This window comes from Chamaea fasciata, unplaced genomic scaffold (assembly GCF_029207755.1).
Source record: "Chamaea fasciata isolate MVZ Bird 193981 ecotype frontalis unplaced genomic scaffold, bChaFas1.0.hap1 SCAF_17, whole genome shotgun sequence".
NCBI lineage: Eukaryota > Metazoa > Chordata > Aves > Passeriformes > Sylviidae > Chamaea > Chamaea fasciata.
In genome coordinates this window covers 3,730,535-3,749,184 of record NW_027094102.1, presented here as the reverse complement: position 1 = coordinate 3,749,184, position 18,650 = coordinate 3,730,535, and the positions used below count along the sequence as shown (strand labels likewise).

At 41.8% G+C, this 18,650-nt stretch overlaps 1 protein-coding gene across 2 annotated transcripts; it reads right to left on the bottom strand.

Moving 5' to 3' along the window:
- Positions 1–396: 396 nt before the first annotated feature.
- Positions 397–17,643, bottom strand: ZNF831 (zinc finger protein 831). Of its 2 annotated transcripts, none has more exons than XM_066198901.1 (6): positions 17,400–17,643; positions 5,217–9,423; positions 4,566–4,708; positions 2,713–2,882; positions 2,435–2,586; positions 397–2,139 (listed from the first exon to the last, which is right to left on the bottom strand). In XM_066198901.1, exons 2-6 carry the CDS (start codon positions 9,390–9,392, stop codon positions 1,288–1,290), a joined length of 5,493 nt encoding a protein of 1,830 aa, XP_066054998.1. In that variant the 5' UTR covers positions 9,393–9,423; positions 17,400–17,643; the 3' UTR covers positions 397–1,287. The 2 variants fall into 2 exon arrangements, with proteins under 2 accessions (XP_066054998.1, XP_066054999.1); XM_066198902.1 differs by lacking the exon at positions 17,400–17,643 and adding an exon at positions 13,039–14,552.
- Between the last annotated feature and the right edge of the window lie 1,007 nt (positions 17,644–18,650).

Below are 18,650 nucleotides of genomic sequence, written 5' to 3'. Positions count from 1 at the left end.
CAGAAAAAAAAAAAAAAGCTCCTGAACTTTGAATGGCTCAATATTGTGTCAGTATTGATGGTTCCTCCCTTTCTTTGCCTCTTCTCCTCCCCATATGCTATTTGTGTTCTTCTCTGAATTCACTTTATTTAAATCCATTGCACCCCAATACTCACCAGGTTGTCTGGGAGCACAAATACTGAACAGAGCAAGATGAAGGATAAATATGAAGGTAATCTTTTACCTGAGCTGACTACAAAGCAACTCCAAATATCCCATGTAGGTTAATCCATTAATCTCTACGTGTGAATCAGAATACAAGAACAGTAGAAGTTTTAAGTACAGAATTTGACTATAATGTAGAAGTGGAATGTTTTTAGTGTTCATCAGTTTAATCAAGCACGTGAACACACTTGGTCAAATTGAAATATCTAATTATTTATTCACATAGAAACCAGTAAATTTTAGGGTTTGTAGCACAAAACTTGTTAAGAAAAGAAAACAAGCTATGCCACATAGCTTCTTTACCCTCCATAAAACGGCATCATTGCAGTTAAAATGACAATAAAAATGAAACATTCCAGATGGCATCAGTTGGAGCACAATGTGACAAATATAATGAGAAAATCCTTGTCAGAAATTTTACCACAAGGAAATACCAATAGCTAACACCCATATTCTCCACCTAGAAATCAAGAATATTTGAGTAGATCTTGGCATAAAAGGCACAAAACACAAAGCAAAGCATGCTTGTGTCATTTCTCACACAGAAGCATTGACATTTGTGCAACATGGAAAAAGACCAGCATTTTTCCAGACTCTTCCAACATCACAGATACCAAGGGAACAGATCTTCCCCTTAATGCCGGTGTGTCATTCCCAGAACAGAGGCAGTGACTACAAGAAATAGGAATATAGAGAAGGGAACGCATCCGTGCCCTTCCAGGAAATCCGAGCTGAGGAACTGAGGAAGCTGCTGCAGCTGTATTGTTGAAGTCACCCAATCCACACCCACGAGCAGCCAGCACTGGTGGGAATTCGGAGACTGGCAGGAACGTTAACAATGCTGGAAACCTGTCAGGAACACAGGGCTGCCTCTTGCATTTAAATGTGCGATGCCAGCCTCAAATGAGCATTTTAAAAAAAAGGTTGAGTCCTTGGAAGGAAGGGCTCTTCCAAAGAGGGTGTTGCCTCTGGCACAGAGGAATGGCTTTGCTGATGTTCAGGTGTTTCAGAGCTATGGATCAAAGATCCCTGGCATTTCCTGCTGTAACGGGCTGGCACACAAGCCCTGGCTGCAGCCTGTTGCTATATTTCTATAACCAGCCTGTCCTCATCATCACTGCTCGTGTCATCATATTCCACCCGCGTTTGTTTCCTCATCATCTCTAAACCTCTCTTTTTGTATGTCTTGGGGGGTGTGGCAGAGGAACTCTTGAACTCAGGGGATCTGAGAGTAACTGGGGGCTTTTTGAAGGTAGCAGTAGCTGTTCCATGTGGCCTTCCATAGGGATTGGGCTGCAGGTGGGATCTGTTCTTGTCTGCACTTCCGTGCAGCTCCAGGAGACGCTGAGGTAAGTTTGCCCTCTGTGAGTGTTCTCTGCTGGGTAACTGAGCCCTCGTGACTGTCTCAGGAACAGACTCTGCTTGTGAGCCAAACAAACACGAACATCCTGGCTGGGAACTGGGAGCTGAGTTTTCAGTGGGAGGTGAATGTGTGTTTTCTTCACTCGGAGCTTTCTCCCTTCTGGAGGCCTGGCTCACCGGGTCTGATATTCCAAATATCTGGCTCTCTGACTTTACCCTCAATATGTTTTCCTGGTTTGCTTCTGGATGTAAGGAAAGAGGAGCTGCAGCCTCTGGGTTTGTGCTGTCAGTTTGGTCACCTGTGCCTGTGTTTGTAAATTCAGGACAAGCCCCAAAGGAAGCTGCCAGGGGGTCGCTCTGAAGGCTTGGCTGGGATTCCCCAGGCAGGGATGGCTGGAGCACGAGGGGCTGTGTCACCCAGCAGCAAATGGCCACGTCCCTGCTGAATTCCTGCAGGGATGTGTCAGCTGTGGAGGAAAAGGAATGAGCTGTCACAGCTATTCCCAGAGGAGCTGCAATGTTCTGGACAGAGGCGTTTGTTCTTGGCTGTTCCCTGATTTGCCCAGAAATGTCCTGTAGGAAATAGGAAGGGGAAAAATTTACAAGTAAAGTTTTCAGTCCAGAGAAATTTCATCCAATTGATGCAAGTTTAATTGTTATTTTAGCTAATTCTAACATCAGTAAGTTTTCATTTTATTTTAACCCCCAAAAATACCTTTAACCCATTTTTAAACATTTTAGCCAAAATCTTCAATACAAAATAGTTTCAACCTCAACTTTTAAAAAGCTGAATATAATTCTGTTTTCAATTAAAAATTCTTTTTTCTGTTAATAAAAAATAATGCAGGAATTAAGGTACAATACCTACTTTTTTCTCCATTTTATCTTTTTGTTTAACATGGTTTAGATTTTCAGTAGGGGAAGATATTCCTGAGTTATTCTTTGCTTCTCTTTTCCTTCTGCAAAGTTGCTTGTCTGAGGTGCAATATGATGTGTCTTTTTGCTGGTGTAGACAATTTTCTATTGAAAAGAGGTTGGATAAACTTTTACTTTGATTTTTATCCCCCCACATGCTTGCACTTGCTACGCTTCTCATCGTATCACTGAAACAACGTGAATTTTTACACCAATATTTCAAATACTTACCTTGCATCTTGGATTGAGGAGGATGGCACTTCTTATGCTTATTAAATCTGGGGGATTGGGATGAGCAGCCCTTTCTCAAAGCATCCAGAGCTCTGTTGGGAAAACAGGGCCTCTTGCTCAGCCGGTTCATTTTCAGCTGAGCAAATCCATGGATGTGCCTCCCTCTGTACCTGCAGTGCCAGGGGCATTAAGGGCATAAACAAATATGGGAGATGTAAGAGCAGCCAGAGGAGAATAACACCACCTTATCAGGTGCATTAAAGTCTAGCAACAATTTATTATTTGGGAGGAGATGCTTGTTTATGTCAACTCAAAAAAAAATCTGGATTTTAGGCAAGAGACCCACAATTATTTTATTATCTTTTTTCCCTCTGTAGGATTCAGTAAATCCTTGATTTTCTAAGAGAAAAGGATTAAGGAATCACAGATCCTTTTTCTTATATCTAGAATTCTAAAACAATATACTTCACAAAGACTTGAACCACACAGGAATCACCTGAGGCTGTGTGGTTGTTGGTTTTTTTTCCTTTTCGCTTCTTGAGTGCTACCTGTTCATTATCACTAAGAGACAACATAAGGATTTTAGTTATCTACCAAACCCACACTGAATAATCCAACTCTGCTTCATTTTCTGCTCTGGCTCCATCTTTTAGTAACTCTGAATGAGTGACACTAAGGTCCCATCCCTAAATCAATAGACTGTCACAATCCAGAACAAGATGTAAATCTAAAAGGATGCACTTATTCAGGTGTTTGGTGTATTAGAAAATTAAATTACATTTGATGGTTACCAGTGGAGCCTACCAGTTACCTACTGATAGGCATGACCTGAGCTTTCAGGACACTGCACTTAATTAAATCCCTGCACTCATTTGACACAAATAAATTCGGTGTAAACAAATTCTGAGACCAGCAGGGAGAAAAAAAACCATAACAACAAAACACCACCCGAAAATCAAACGAGAAAAAAGTCCTAGAAGAAGAATGTCACTCAGCTGGGTGACGTAGACCTGAATCTTCTATTTCTGTTCTTATGACCCTTCAAAACTGCAGTGCTGTTTGCTGAACTAGACACAGTGATTAAGTTACTGACACTGATTTGGCCTCAAGGGAGTCACTCTGTCTGATTTTGGTCATGAAATAAAGAGGGATGTATGCACACAATATGTGCTCCTTACTGAAGCATTCATCAGACTTCCTGCTGGCCCACACTCCTGGAAGAATAGAGGGTAAATGTTCCACTGATATGAATTCCCATTGAAAAGGGGGAGCTGTGCTGATTGAGACAATGTGCCCTTTTGATAGTTTTATGCTCAAATTCTTCCTGCTTTTTTATTTAAACCAAATGATCCTTTGAACTACAGGTGGTTCTGTTCATTTGTGTTAAACTTGATATTTATTCTTCTGCCTTCTCTGGTGAATAGCAGTTCAGGATATGGATCTTCCGAGGACAAAGGGCCTCGCACACTGCTCTGAGCTGTGACAGGATTGAAAGCAGAAGCATTTTGGTTCCCTTCAAACAAAAGTAAATGCTGACAATTTTGACAGATAAGAGTAATTTCAAAGTCACAGAGAGAGTCAACTGACCAGGCATCATCTTTCTATGGGATATGTCTGGCTTGCTTAGAAAAGTCTGTTTCTAATAGTAAAAAACATATTGATATTTTTAGAGTTTACCTTTGGGGCCCTGCTGTGGTATAGGAATAGCCCTTTCTGAGAGATTGGTCTCTTTTTTTCCTCCAGTTTTGACAAGGTTGAGTTTTGGGCATGACTTTTATTTTCTGTGGAGTTTTTACAAGCCTTCCAACAAAATTATGTCTATATCTAGTGAACCTGAAAGCCATACTCCTTACCATTTAGGGGTGACTTTAATCCTTTTCTGTTTGTGACTCCTCTTCAGTTTATTTGTTGAGAGTTTTTCCTTTTTGCAAACTACTGTTTTCTTCTTTTGCTCTGAAATATTTTTGAAAGAACCACCAGGAACTGCTGAGCTTAACTGTTGAGAATATTGGGAAAAAATTGAGTACATGAAAACTGTGAATTACATTGATGGAGAAGTTGGAAATCAGTGCACTTTTTAAATAGCACTGAACAGCATAGGAGTTCAGTAGCACAACTCTGTATTTAAGTCCTACTCTAGGTCAAATATTCATTTAGAATGAAAACAATGAAATACAGATGATATTAGAGAAAAATATTAAAAATCTCCATAAAGGGAAAAAAATCAAGAAATAGAAATTCACTCTTCTCACTATCAGCATTCTGAAATGGTCAAGTGAAAGAAACTTAAATATTCAGACAGAAATGTATCTTTCTGATGCATCAAATGAATATAAGACTTATCTTATAAAAACATGAATTGTAAATTCTGTGTCAGCAAACCCCTGTAAGTGTCCATAAATGCACTTCTGATAATTATTTCATTTTTTTCTAATAAGAGGGTGGAGGTGGGCTGTCAGCCAATAACACCCTCTGGAGAAAGCAAACGGGATTATTAATATTACCTCCTGCATCTGGTGTCCTTTAGAAAAGGATGAAACCAACGTTTTTAAGCTCGTGTTTGTTAAGCCATATGCCACAGTCTTGCTAATATTCCTCATTTTGAAAATGGAGATGTCGTACTTGGACAGGGTGCATTCCTTGCTGGGTTCCTTGTCCCAGGTGTGCACGGAGGGGTGGGCAGAGGCTGCATTCCCACCCTGCTCCCAGGGCAGAGGGAGGCTCCTGCTCAGGCAGCACCAGGTCAGCCGGGGCTCGGCACTGAGGGATGGGAAGGTGCTCTTGGAGCCTGGGACTGCAGAAGTGCCAGAGAAGCTGGTCCTGTTGTTGTGGGGCAGCACTGGGAATCCTTTACAGTGGGTGCTGAGAGTGTGGCAGTAAAAAGTGCCAAAAGAATGGCAAAAATAAGTGGGGTTGTCTCTTGAGCTCTGGCAATGCTGCAGATCCTGCAGTGGTGGTGGGCTGTCCCTAAGGATGCGTGGAGTTCCCGCTCTGTCCCATCCCAGGATTGTTGGCTCGGCACCCTTGCTGGAAACTGATGTCTTTATCAAAGAGTCACTTCCTGAGCAAAGGTGATGTAAAGCCTTCCTCTCGTCTTTGATGTCAGCAGATATGAAAAAGCCACTTGTATACACAGAAGTAAAGCAGACTTTCTTCTTCGGAGTCTGTGTAGAGCAAGTACTTTTACTCATCCACTTCTCTTCTGTTTGCCTTTGATAATTTAATTTATTTTTGTTCTGTTTGTTTTTCCAGTCCTCTCTTCCAATATCTTGCTGCTTGGAGTTTTGGTTACGAAAGGTGTTCTCTGCCGTGGTTAAGATATTTGTGGTTTCTGAGCTGACTGGTGAACAGAATCCTGGAGTTTTCCAGTTTGTGTGAAGATTCCATTGAATTTCTCCTTTGCCAGCTTTTTGTCTCACTTCAGATTTTAAAGGGGACCAAACCACATCACTGCAATGAGAATGGAGGGATGTGCCACTGGAAGAGCAGGGTGGGGTGGTTACGGTGTCTATCACAGGTGTGCCGGGTGTCGTCTCCTCTTCAGATCGATGCAAAGGTGACAGATCTGAAGCTCTCTTGTCCTGTGGCAATTTAAGGATGTATTTTGGAGAGAAGGCATTTTGTTGTGGGACTGGACTTAAATGATCAGATTGCAGGTGATGGCTTTTAGAAGACACATCCACAGCGTTGTCATTGGGAAGCGGCACTTTTGCTCCTGTTTTGTCACCTCCATCTGTTGCATTGTGCAAGGCAAAAGAGTTAGAATCACTTCCTCTTAATTCAGACCCTAAAAATCCCACCAGTGAAGCTTTTGAGATACCCGCAGGATGTGAAAGGAGGTTAATGTCACTGTGTTTAACAGCTTGTGTGGGAAGTTTGATTGTTTTCCTATATTCCACATCCTCAGTACCTCCAGTAGCTTCATTAATTCCTGTGCTTGGTTTTTGCCTCTCTGCTTTACTGGAGAATTTCACCAGAGCTGTGGGAAGACACTGAGTGCCAGAGCAGTGGCCTCTCTCTGCTTCATTTACTGCAGTGGTTTCACTACTGGGACTAGGGCAGGACACTGAAATCGCATTTTGCGTCTTCTCCACTTCGAATTTCAGCTTCTTCCTTTCTGATGGCAAAGTCTGGGATTTCCCTGCAGTTCCTCTGTTGTTGCAATGGACCCACGGGGGCGCCAGGCCATGCTGGCCACTTTCCTTAGTCCCGAGATGGTTCCCATAATTGCGTGAAGCGCTTTTACAATCTAATCCAAATGCACTGGATTCTTTCCCAGGGCATGGTTTCTCCCAGTTGCTACTCTGTGCTGGCAAGCAGTCATCATCCCTCCCGTGGCTGCTCAGCTGACACTCAGGATTTTGATGCCTGAGCTCACCACTGCCTGGAGCCAGCAGCGTGCTGCTGCCAGCTGTGCATTTCTCCTTGTCGTTGCCACTGAGCTCAGGGGAAGTTTGGCCGGTTACAGCTCCGGCAGTTATGGAATGTGATGTCTCCATTAGGTTGGACACTCTGTCTGCAGTTTCCTCAGAGGACACATTCTGCAGAACACGATTACCATCAGCAGAGGTTCCTGATTTACCCGTGGTTGAAGCTGCTGTCACAAGGGAGGAAGGACTGTCACTTGCAGAGCTCCGGCCATCTCTTTCCTCAGTAATTTCGGTGCTGCTGGCTGATTCCCTTGAACTGGGAGTCAAGCTTGTAATATCTGGAACCTTATTCTCTCTTTGTTTAATTTTCTTGGCATTTTGACTGCTTTTCATTTTTTGGTAGATTTTCTTAAACGTTTCGTCTCCATACATTTGCCATTTTTCTTGAGAGAACATCTTCAACTTCCTTTGATTGTACTTCTTATTTTTAGCACTGATTACTTCTCCGGCCCCAAGCTTTTTTGTCCCTTTCAGCTCCTCTGACAGAGGAGGATGATCAGCCACATTACCTAGGGGCAAATCATCCACTGCCGTTTGTCTGACAAGAGCTCGGGGATGGCTATTAGGGAAATCCACTGAATTCGCAGTGAGATCGTTGCTAGGCAGCAAACCAGCAGTGCCTGTGTTTACAGACTGCTTAGTAAGAGAAAGTGGTTTTGAGCAACCTGGTTTGTCATGCACCATCCTCGCTCCCTCCACAACAGGCAAGGAGTTGCTCCGAGTAACAGGCACAGTGTCGATCGTTGTGGAGAACTGGGTGGGAACTGAATGGAAAAACATTGGCTTGCATTTCTCCAGGGGTGCAAAGGTAGATTTTGCCGAACAAAGAGAAAGGTTCTTTTTCCTATTTACATCACAAGTTCTGATATCAAAATGGAAAGAGTCTTTGTACGTGTAAGGCATTGGCAGGTCAATGCTTCCCTGTTTAGAAAGGACAGTTTTTCTGGGCCTGACGTTGTCTAACTGGGTGTCGTCCACCACACTTTTGTTATGAGAAATCAGCTTTGAAATGTGCTCTTCCAGCCTCTTTTTCTCTAGCATCGAGGCTGTAGCTTTGTCAGCTGCCTCTGGCTTTGCAGTGCTTCCGGAGGCACACCTTGGGCTGCTGAAGGCAGTTTCATTTTCCAGTTCCGTGCTGTGCTCGTAGAGGCTGTGCAAGGGGCTGGATGATGTCAACTGCTGCTCCGTGCTGTCGGAGCGTGACAGATACCCCGAGTCAGTGCTCTCACACTTCTTCAGCTTGCAGTCCAAGGGTTTGTAATCCCACTGCTTCTCTGAAGAGGTTGCCTGCTGCCTTTGCAGCTGAACGTGCTTGTTGGCAGTCAGAGTCCTTTGCTCCTGCATCTTCTTTCTCAGACACGGACCATTTGTCAAAGCCCCTGGAGATGATAAACTTTGAAGTTCTCTCTCAGGAACCCCCTGAACAGCCTTTGATTGATTCGTTGTTTCTTGATTTTCTGAAGCAGCTGATGAAGAGCTTGTCGCTGGCAGTGAGAGCTCATGGGGTTTCTTAGTGTCTGTTGCTGCACTGGTCTCTGCACTGGGTTGTTTGATGTGTATCTCCTGGTCTTCACTGGTGCTACTCAAGACTTTGCTGCCTTGGGGAGAGGTGGTGCTCTCTGCTGATCTCTCATTTTGCTCTGCTGCCCCGCTGATGTCAGAGTCTGAGGGCAGCCTGGTGTTGTTGACGTGTGTTTGAGTTCTCCTGTGTTTGTACAAGTTGCTCTGAGTTTTAAATGCGATGCCACAAGTGGTGCACGGAAAGGGCCTCTCTCCCGTGTGAGAGCGAATGTGTTTCTCAAGGACACTTGGCTTCAAACAATCTCGTCCACAGTGCTTGCAAATGTATTTCCCAGATTTTTTGGATTTTCCCAGGCTTCCAAGAGATGCATTTACACAAGAACTTGGCGATGATAAAACTGGTAAAGCGCTGACTATGCTCAGCGTTAGGCTTTGCCCAAGCTGTTTCTGGAAAAGCGGCTGAGGCCGCTCCGCGCCCTCCGGAGGGACGAGCGGGTTGAGGATGAGGGGAATGCTGCTGCCGTCGAGGTGGACGCAGCTCCTGGCGGTCACCAGGGGCCCGTGTGGCTGGAAGCAGCCAGGCTGGACGGGCTGGAACAGCGGGATGGTCAGGGCTTTGAGGTACAGGGGCTGGGGCAGGGCCTGCGGCTCCGACGAGCCCCGTGAGGGTCGCGGGGAAGGGCCCGGGCCCGGATCTGCTGCGGCGGCCGGCGGGTTCGGGGCCTCCATGCCAGGGGCCGGCTGCCATGTGCTCACGGACCTGCCAGGAAAGGGACACACAACAACACCCGTCTGCAGGCAGCAAACAACACGCACACTAACTTCAAATCCTAAAATCTAACTTCCCAGAATTCCAGCATGCATCCCACTGCTGGGCGGCTAAAATGCTAAAGCAACTAAGAATATCACTAATCAACGGTAAAGCAAACGAAGCAACTAAAATGGTAAACTGGTAAGCAACTATAGGAATATCACAAATCTTGCATGCAGGCATTACACAGACAATCATTACTTTCTTTCCCAATTAAACTGATTAATCTTTCATTTCTCCTCTAGGAGCTCAGTACAGTGTAAAGAACACTGAACACCTCACTCACAACCATTCTTACAACCTACACTGAGTGCCAAATCTGAAAACAAATCTGGAAGTTTCAGTTTTGCAAATGGAGGCTCTAGGCACACCAGAAATAATGCAATTTAAATTTTCTGGAACCATATTTCTATTACATATTCACGTAATGTTTTTAAATTTATTTTAATATTAATAATTTGTAATGCAGGGACACAGAACAGCTGAGGTTAAAGGGGACCTCAGGACACCTCTAGTCCAAACACCTGCTCACAGCAGCGTCAGCACCCAGGTCAGATGAGGCTGCCAGGGTGTTACCCGTCTGGTTTTGAAAAACAGGATAAAAACTGCACAGTTTCTTTGGGCAACTGGTTCCAAACACAGGACGTTAAACATGCCTGTGTATTATCTGTGCTTACCCAATTTAAGGGAGCTAAGGCCAAACACATTGCAGCCAGTGGTGTAAAATGAAAATATGTGAACAAAATGAAACTCATGTCCTGTTTTACAAGTCAAACTTGCATAAATATGTGCAAAGTAGACAAGATGGTATCATAGGAACATAGTGTGAGAAATGAAAGCTGGCTTTTGTGTAGACCAAATTAAGTTGGTATAATTAATGGAGATACTATGGTGTACTGCTTGTTTTTAGATGCTCTCAGTGCCAGATGAAAACATCTTCTAGACACAGTTTTTGAAAAAGGTGAAGCTATTCCTTTGAAAACTATCCTAATATACGCAGGGCTGGTGCTGGTCCAGACTACTTCTTATTTCAGCAAAACTTTGTATTGTCTTTTCTTTTTTCTTAGAAACAAAAGAGAAAACTATCAAAATAAGCACGTGGAAATTTTTCTTTGGAAAAGTTAGGGGCATGAGCATAACCCCTTGAAATTACAGCTGGAGTGAAAATCAGGTGATCTGTGAATGTTTATTTGATTCTTGCTCAGCTATGCTCACTGGATGCACTGGCTGCTATGAATAATGGGTTGCTCTCATGCAAACAGCCATTAAAAACCCATTTGGAGTAACATAATCAGTGGCTCAATTTGAAATCTGCAATTTGTTGCTTTACTACATAATCTCTAGCGGTGTTTCTGTAACTTCCTCGGATCATTTTAATAGGTTATCATTACTGGGAAACAGTAAAATAATTGCTTCAAAATGTGGTTTGAAATTTTTACTGGTTCCATCCAAGAAAACAACATATTAAATGAACTGATCTGTGCACAGCAAAATGATAGATTTTTGCCTTTTGTTCTTATTCATAAATGTTATAAATTAAGCTCAGTTATCAAGCATGGACTTTTCTTATGCACTTCTGACATTTCTATGTGGAATAATCACTTAAGTGGCTTTTTATTACAGATAGTGACTATAATGATGAAAGAATATTAAAAGAATATGGCTTGTCAAAGAAATTAAATTATTATCCATATTGAGCAGTGTGGTTACCCCTACAGAATAAAAATGGGATTCTCTAATTTGCAAAGTGATGTTATCAACATTTCAAGTCCATTTAAGATGGCTTCTAAGTTATACTGTCACTTTTAAATTTAAACACAGCATACAATAAGGGTTAAGACATGAGGTAATGATGCAAACTAAGTATGCAGTAGTTTTTCCAAAATATTTAAAAAAAAAAAAAAAGTTTGGGGGAAAAAATATGCTGCAGAGAACAGACTCTAAGAAGAAAAGTGAAGCCTAAATACCCGCTGGGTAGAAGGTCTAACAAGTACCACATCAGACAGAACAAGTCACTGTGTCTTTGCTCCCCTCCCTCCCCCAGAGGGAAGTGTGGAAATACACTTCCACATATTTTACATTTCCCCCCTCCCAGCCTGCACCAGCGGCACAAACTATTTCTCTCTCAGGTTTCCTCCCGGCCATGCAGAGCTGATGGGCCCTTCAAGGCCACCACAGACAGATGTTTTTCATAGGAATCCTGTGGTTCCCAAGTACCAGAGGCTCTGTAATTTCACTTAATGCTGTTGAGTTCCTGGGGCCCACAGCACAGCCTGAGACTCATTTCGGTGTTCTGTAACGCTCTACAAAGAAAATACCTAAGTGGTGACAGAAAATTTAAAGGGAAGTTTTGAATAAAGCTCAACAAGTAAGCTAAAGGTGATATTTAATGTACTTTGAAGAATGTAATAACACATCTCTACCAGGTGTGGTAGTTTGCTGCTTTTCACAGCAAGAAAAAGTCCTTTCTTCCTGAGTGAAACTGCTGTGACTTGTATTCTGCTGGGGCAAACACCATCAGACTTTTCACATCTGTTATTTACATACCAAAAGAGGCCACTGTATTTCTTTGTACCTGGACAAAAATAGCTTATCTCAAAGTAATCCTGCCCCAAGGCCGATTCAGGGTAGTCCTTGGCTAACGTAGAACTTCCTCTGGTGGTTATGCCCAGGGCTCTCTTACTGAGCATCCACCCCTTGTTCTCAGCTCTTTGGAGCTCATGCCGTTGAACTACCGGCAGAAGAATTTGATCCTAATTGGATAAGGAAAATTTTCCAATAAACAAAACTAAATGCAGGATTTGGCCAGCTCCAAATTTTCTAAACTGATTTCTTAAGCTATCAAAACTGGTCACTAAAATTCCATTAAATACAGTTACTCTGTTCCTGGTTTGAAATTCTGTCTTCAGGTACCCACCACAAGCAGGTCTGTGGAACACTGAAAAGTGGAGCAGTTTCAGATAAAAAAATCATTGTAGCAGAAATTGTCTTAGTTGCTTTATAAGTATAAAGTATTTTAATACAGGAGGTTGATTTAAAAAACTAATTTTAAATCCAGTAAGCTCCATTTTTATAGACTTTCTCCTGAATTACAAACACATTTTATAAATCTTGTTTCATTTTGTCAGCACTAGTATAATGATTTTGTACTACAAAATGAAAAGGTTTTTGTCTTCTGCATGGCACATGCGATGCTCTGTCAGCTGCCCATCATTATTAACCAAATCAGTGACTAAACATGTAAATACTTATTTTCTGCACTTTCATATCATTTTTTTGACACAGCACCGAGCAGAGCACCAGTCTCTAAGCAGACTCAGAGCTCAGTTTCTCAATACCCCACCCCGGTCTGCAGGTACGGCCTGGAGACATGACAGAGTTCCTTTACTTTTCTAACCCCACAAAAGCAGGTTTTCAACATGCTGAGCATACACAATATACTCAATTATACCAGGAGTCTTTACCTTTTTTAAAAGCTTTTAGTGATCCCCACCTTAAATACCAGGGAGCAGAAGTCTGGCAATAATTAAATCTTTAGTCTGGAAATAATTTTAGCTCACGTACCTTTGACTGATCCAGGCATTTCAGCAAAAAAGTCTCATTTCTGTCAATACTTGATGCAAGCAGAGAGAAACGAGGACAAAGACTTGAAACAGATTAGAAGTAGGAAGTTGGGGTTTTCTTTTCTTTTTTTTTTTCTTTTCTTTTTTTTTTTTTTTTTTTTACATTGGTGTCACATTAACAACCTTCAGAAAACAGGAAGAGTTGAAACACAAGAAAATGAAGTGGCATTTCAATCTCTCCGTATCCTTTATCACTATTTAATTAGGAAGCTCTAAACAGAATCTTTGAAATGTGGGGGGGTTGTACTCTGCTTTCAGTTGTATTGTCCTGAAATACAATGCTAGGAGTTTTAATTTATACTCCTAAAGCTAAATTTGTTTCAGCTTTACAGTAAAGGGATCTCTTTAGATACGTTGGGAAAAAAAAACAGTGGTGGAGAGAAGACACTTGCCACTTCTGAAATGCTAAATTGATCCAGCGTGGGTGCTGTCCCCCAGCTTCGTCTAATGGTGCCCTGTGGGGCAGGAGAAAGCAGTGACCGGGTGGGGAAAGGCCTCAGGAATGTTAAAAGCACTCAGCTCATGCACGACAAACCTCCAAAAACGTGTGGAAAGCTACAGGGAAAACAGGATAGGGCACAATCAAGTGCAGTGAAAAGGTAATTTAAAAATTAGATTTTATTTGTGGGTCAAGTTCCTAAAGAATGCTCAGGTAACAGAGTGAACTGCACCGAGGGGTCCTGGGAGGGACGTCTCTTCTTCATGCAAACACTTGTTTAAAATAGGGATTGGGATGGCTGCAACCTCCTCTGCTGGTAGACTGAGAGAATCCTAAACTGGAATATGCATTCCCAATAATGTTAAAAATTTGGCATGTCTGGCCTGTATAATTTCCTCAGGAACACCATATTTCGGAAGAAAAAGCTTTTATTTCCCCTGTGAAGAGCAGCTGCCCAGTTCAGACACTGCAGCCTGGCCCTTGTTGGGTAGTGGTGAAATTGAAATATTTAAATTGTCCAATATCCACTTCTGTGGGAGCTCTTTCTTTTGATAGTTCTGGTGATAGACTAATGCCAGAGGCCTCGGTGGATTTTCATTCCAAACAGCTTTATTGATCCTGCAGAATTTCGCCTGTCGTTTGGATTGCTTTCCATTTATTTCTGGAGCCCTGGTTTAGCAGGCCTCTAATTTTGGTGGTGGAGAAATATTTCTGTCTTGTTCTTGCCGTCTTTCTTGCCTGTCACGTAGTTATTCAGGGGGCAGAAAAGCTCCTAACAGGGCCCAGGATTACTGCTTAAAGTCCTCCTGGTTTCTCTCATACCCTGAAATGCTCCCAGTAATTGGTAATGGCGCTGCAGACACTTAAAATCTGTGAATCTAGAAAATACTTGACATTCTGAACTACTTTACAGTGACTCATGCTTCTGCTCTGCAGACTCAGTCTGTCCAGATGGAGAGAATTACATGCAGCAAATAGTTTCAGCTCTGCTGGGAGATACTTTCCTAAAGGAATGTGTTCTCACCTCTAAGTGAGATCTTCTGGAGGATTACTGCATGCTACAGTCAACAAACCAACGGGGAAAAAAGATGCACATCTTATAATAGAACACTGGCATGAATCAAATCATACAAACAGATGATTATGGGCATTTTACATAACCAGTCAAAATTAGTTTGTCTTCAGTTTGATCACATTTCTGGAGCCCATTATATTTTATTCCGCTTTGGCTATTATTAAGTTAAGGTGAATTTACTTAAAGGGGACACAATTTAAACAGTACTAATAATTGCAGCAGTATGCTGGACCTAGTAACAAATTGAAAACATGTATAAGCATTTAAAATTCATTATTTAGATCACTCAGTTTCAAATTCCAAATGCTAAAACTGCAAACTGCTTATCCTGAGAGGCTTAAAGAGGCAATAATTAATTAAAGCAAGTTACAACAAAAGCGAGCGGCCGCCTGGATATTTGCCACTATCACAGGGGTTTCAGGGCTTAGCAGAACCTTTTGAAGCTGGATCTAAAATCTCTACATCTTGAATAAGTGACTCTGGAATCAGGGTCCTTCACAGCATCCTGTGATTCTTACCATTTATATGGATGAACAGGCTGCTGCAATGGCTTGAAGCAACAAAATACAGAGCACCAGTATTACACTGAGTTTTTTTCTGTTTGAACTTAAGTGATTTTTTTTTCTCTTTCTAATCAATCTATTTATGTGTGGTGCTTCCTCAGCTGCTATCTCTATTCAAGATTGTTAATATTAATTAAATTCAAAATATTGTCCTGCTCAGAGAAACTCAGCTAACTTCAGTTGTCTCAATAGACAGCAAAATATCAATCTAAACTATGCACAGAGCTGAGCCCAGTGTCAGGTGCCGCACAGGAGGGAGTTCTGGGGCTACGCTCCTCTTTCCATTCATGTCCCCATCAGGATCTGAGGAGTTAAACCCACACACCATTAGCACACATCTCTGGGTCCCAAGTGGAAAAGGTCCCACCCCAGGTGTTTAAAACCCGGCATCCTTCAAAGACACCTACAGAGTTTTGTCAGGGGTGTGAGCAGGTGAAAGCAGCAATAAACATTCTTCCTGTGCTGGTGAGGGAATAGATTCCAAAGAACCCGCAACTACACGTTTTAAAGAACTTTGCAAAGTCAAATGAAAATGAAGTATCTTCCAGGACTGCTAATTATTATTTTTTCCTGTGAGGGCAGTGATGCTGAGAGCAGCACTCAGAGGAAGATACAGACAGTGGGATTATCATTTCCATTTGCTCATCCAACACTGACAGACGACACAACTCCCTTGACAGACCACACAAAACTTCTACTTCAGTCTTAGCATCATAAAGTCTGAAATAAACTTTGTGCAGGTACTTTAAACATCCCATCTGTGATGGAAGCAAAATGTTTGTGAGTGTACCCCAGGTCTGGAGGTTTTTTACTTCTCAATTCGAACAAGCGAAATGGAACCGACACATTTCCTGCTTAGCCCAGAAACGACTGTTAATCTTGTTCTACTTAAAAACTATTTCTGCCATTGCTCTCTTCTCAGTATGACTTCCTATCTTGAAATGCCTCATACCAGAAGTACTGAGTTCACCTTTCCCCTTGCTCTTAAGGGCTGTGTCTGATCCCACAACTCTGCCAGTTCCACCCGCAGCCTGCACGCTGCCGGTACCTCCTGAACAAAGTTGGGAGCCTCAGTCCCCTGCAGAATCAGGCTGAAAATGTTTCACTCCATAATCTTCTGAAACCTTTAGAGTCTTTCCATGGTAACATCTCAAATTCTGACTTTGGAAAATCTTGCTGCTTGGTACAATCGTTGTTCTGAAGTTTTGCCCTTCTTTGTGTGTTATTAAAGTACAAAGCCACTGGAAAACCTGCTGGGAGAACTTTGAAATTCTTGTACCATCTCCTAAGGACAAATATTTTTGACACTTACTTCCACAATTGTATAACATCAGCAAAGCTGGTGAGGTTGGGCTTTTAAAAACATTTATTTCTGTAAATACTGTACCAGAATACAGTATTAAAATCTTCCAGGAAGAACAGGATCTGCTTTACCTTCCCTTTGTTCCAGAATAGCAGCAACTGGTTTTATCATTATTACACAGTTTTCTATATTTTTCTATGTTCCTTTTCTTGAATATCCATAAATGAAAACATTCTAAAGGCTTAGATCAGTAAAAATATTGTTACCTGAAATACATTTTAATGTGAAAGTAATTGGCCTTTTTGACCTCTTCATGCAATTTGTATCAAGAATATTTCCTTTTCTACTTCTTACACTGCTACTTTTCCCAGCTCCAGCCATAAGAAATGCTTTCTAGTTTATTATATGTCTCGAGTTTAGATTTACATCGCTATTTCTACAAAGAAAGATATCTAACATATCTGTCGGTCTTGTAACACGCTTGGTGGCTTGACAATGAGGAAAAAATTGGATTTTTAGTGCTTAAAAACCTCAAAGGATTTAGATTCTTTTATCCTTTCATCAAATTTGCTCCTGTGCATTTCCCGTGTTAGGAAAGAGTTAACAACCTCCAGCCAGCAGACTGCAATCAACAGGTTGCTCTAACAGAAAAATAATAACCCTAATCCATCTTTTAAAGTTTAGGAGGTTGGACTAAATGATGAAGAAATACCGATTAAAGCCCTCTGAAAAGCTGAAGTGGGGCCAGAACTGAAATGCTTTGTGTTTTATGAAAAAAAATCTTTCTCGTTGCTAAGTGAAAGAACCATCACAATTTAAAAAAAAAAAAAAAAAAAAATTGTAACTTTAAAATTTCTGTCTTGCCATCTAGAATTGAATTCTCTCTCTGTCCACAGAAAATGATAACAAAACACTTGCTAACCTTTAGGTGGCCAATTCACAGGCAGGTGGAGAGGTTCAGGTCCCTGGAATAGCGTTGAGACAAAAGCAGCATCCTGTTTTCTTTTTTCAGTGTCTTTCTCTTCTCCTTTTTTTTTTTAAGCATTTGAAACAGTGAAGGGTGGGTGGTGGGGTGTGTGCAGAGAGAGCAGGGGGTGCAGGCAGCCCACGCTGGTGTAGGAAGAGTTTTAATGGCCGATGCTGGGAATATGGTTTGCCTGCTACAGTGTCTGCACTACTGCAGCTCTGTGTGTGGGCGTAAAGAAATGACACGACTGGGTTTCAAACCATTACACTGAAGATTTGCAAACAGTTAAAAAAAAAAAAAATAAAAGAACAACACACAACCCCATCAGGCTCAAATGAAAAATTATTACTTTTCTCCTTTTATCTTTTTCTAAGGGTTGTTTTTTTTTATTGCTTTGTTTTAACTTAGCAGATGTAATCCAGTCAAGTTTCTTCCTCAGCCTCGAAAGAAAAAAAAAAAAGGTAAATTGAGTATTTAGGAAGGTTTTATATTTTACAGAGTGTGGATATTTTGTTATCAGTTTTGCTGCTATTATTTAATTATTCTACAAGAGCTTGTGTTCCTGAAGGGTATCCAGATTTCCCCAGTGAAAGTCTTCAGAGGATACCTATATTTCTGCTTTAGAGCATGCCAAATAAGTGCCTAAATCTCGGTAGCACCAAGTAGCACAGTACCAAAGACAGCAGCCACTCCTCAACTGGCCAGGCAGGACATCCGAGCCCAGGACTATCCCTTGAAAATCCCACAAAACACAGCCAAAAAAAACAGGACATGCTGGCATCCCACTTTGTTCAGTAGTCCAGCAACACCTCAGGTTTGCTGATCTAAATTGGGCAGAAAACAGACTTGAATGTTCGTTGTAACTTCTGGGGACCAACAGGAGTGAGACAAATGGGCTGTTCCCTGTCATATCATGGGGAATGAGAGGAAAATGGGATTTCAGCTGATATAAAAGTGCTGACACAAGTGACAATGACTAAAACAGTTATGAACACACTGTTGTCAGCAGGGACAGGTGGAAGGTTCTGTCAGAAAACCAAGAACACTTCTCAAACATATTTTTTACCACAAAAAGTGAAAGACAGACAGAACAGTTTTAGAAAGGAACTTGAGAATTTAAAAGAATCTTTATGATTTGGCTGCTCCATGATAGTAAGGGACTGACACTTGATAAATGTGTGTCTTCGAGCGTGTTGAGAAGAGAAA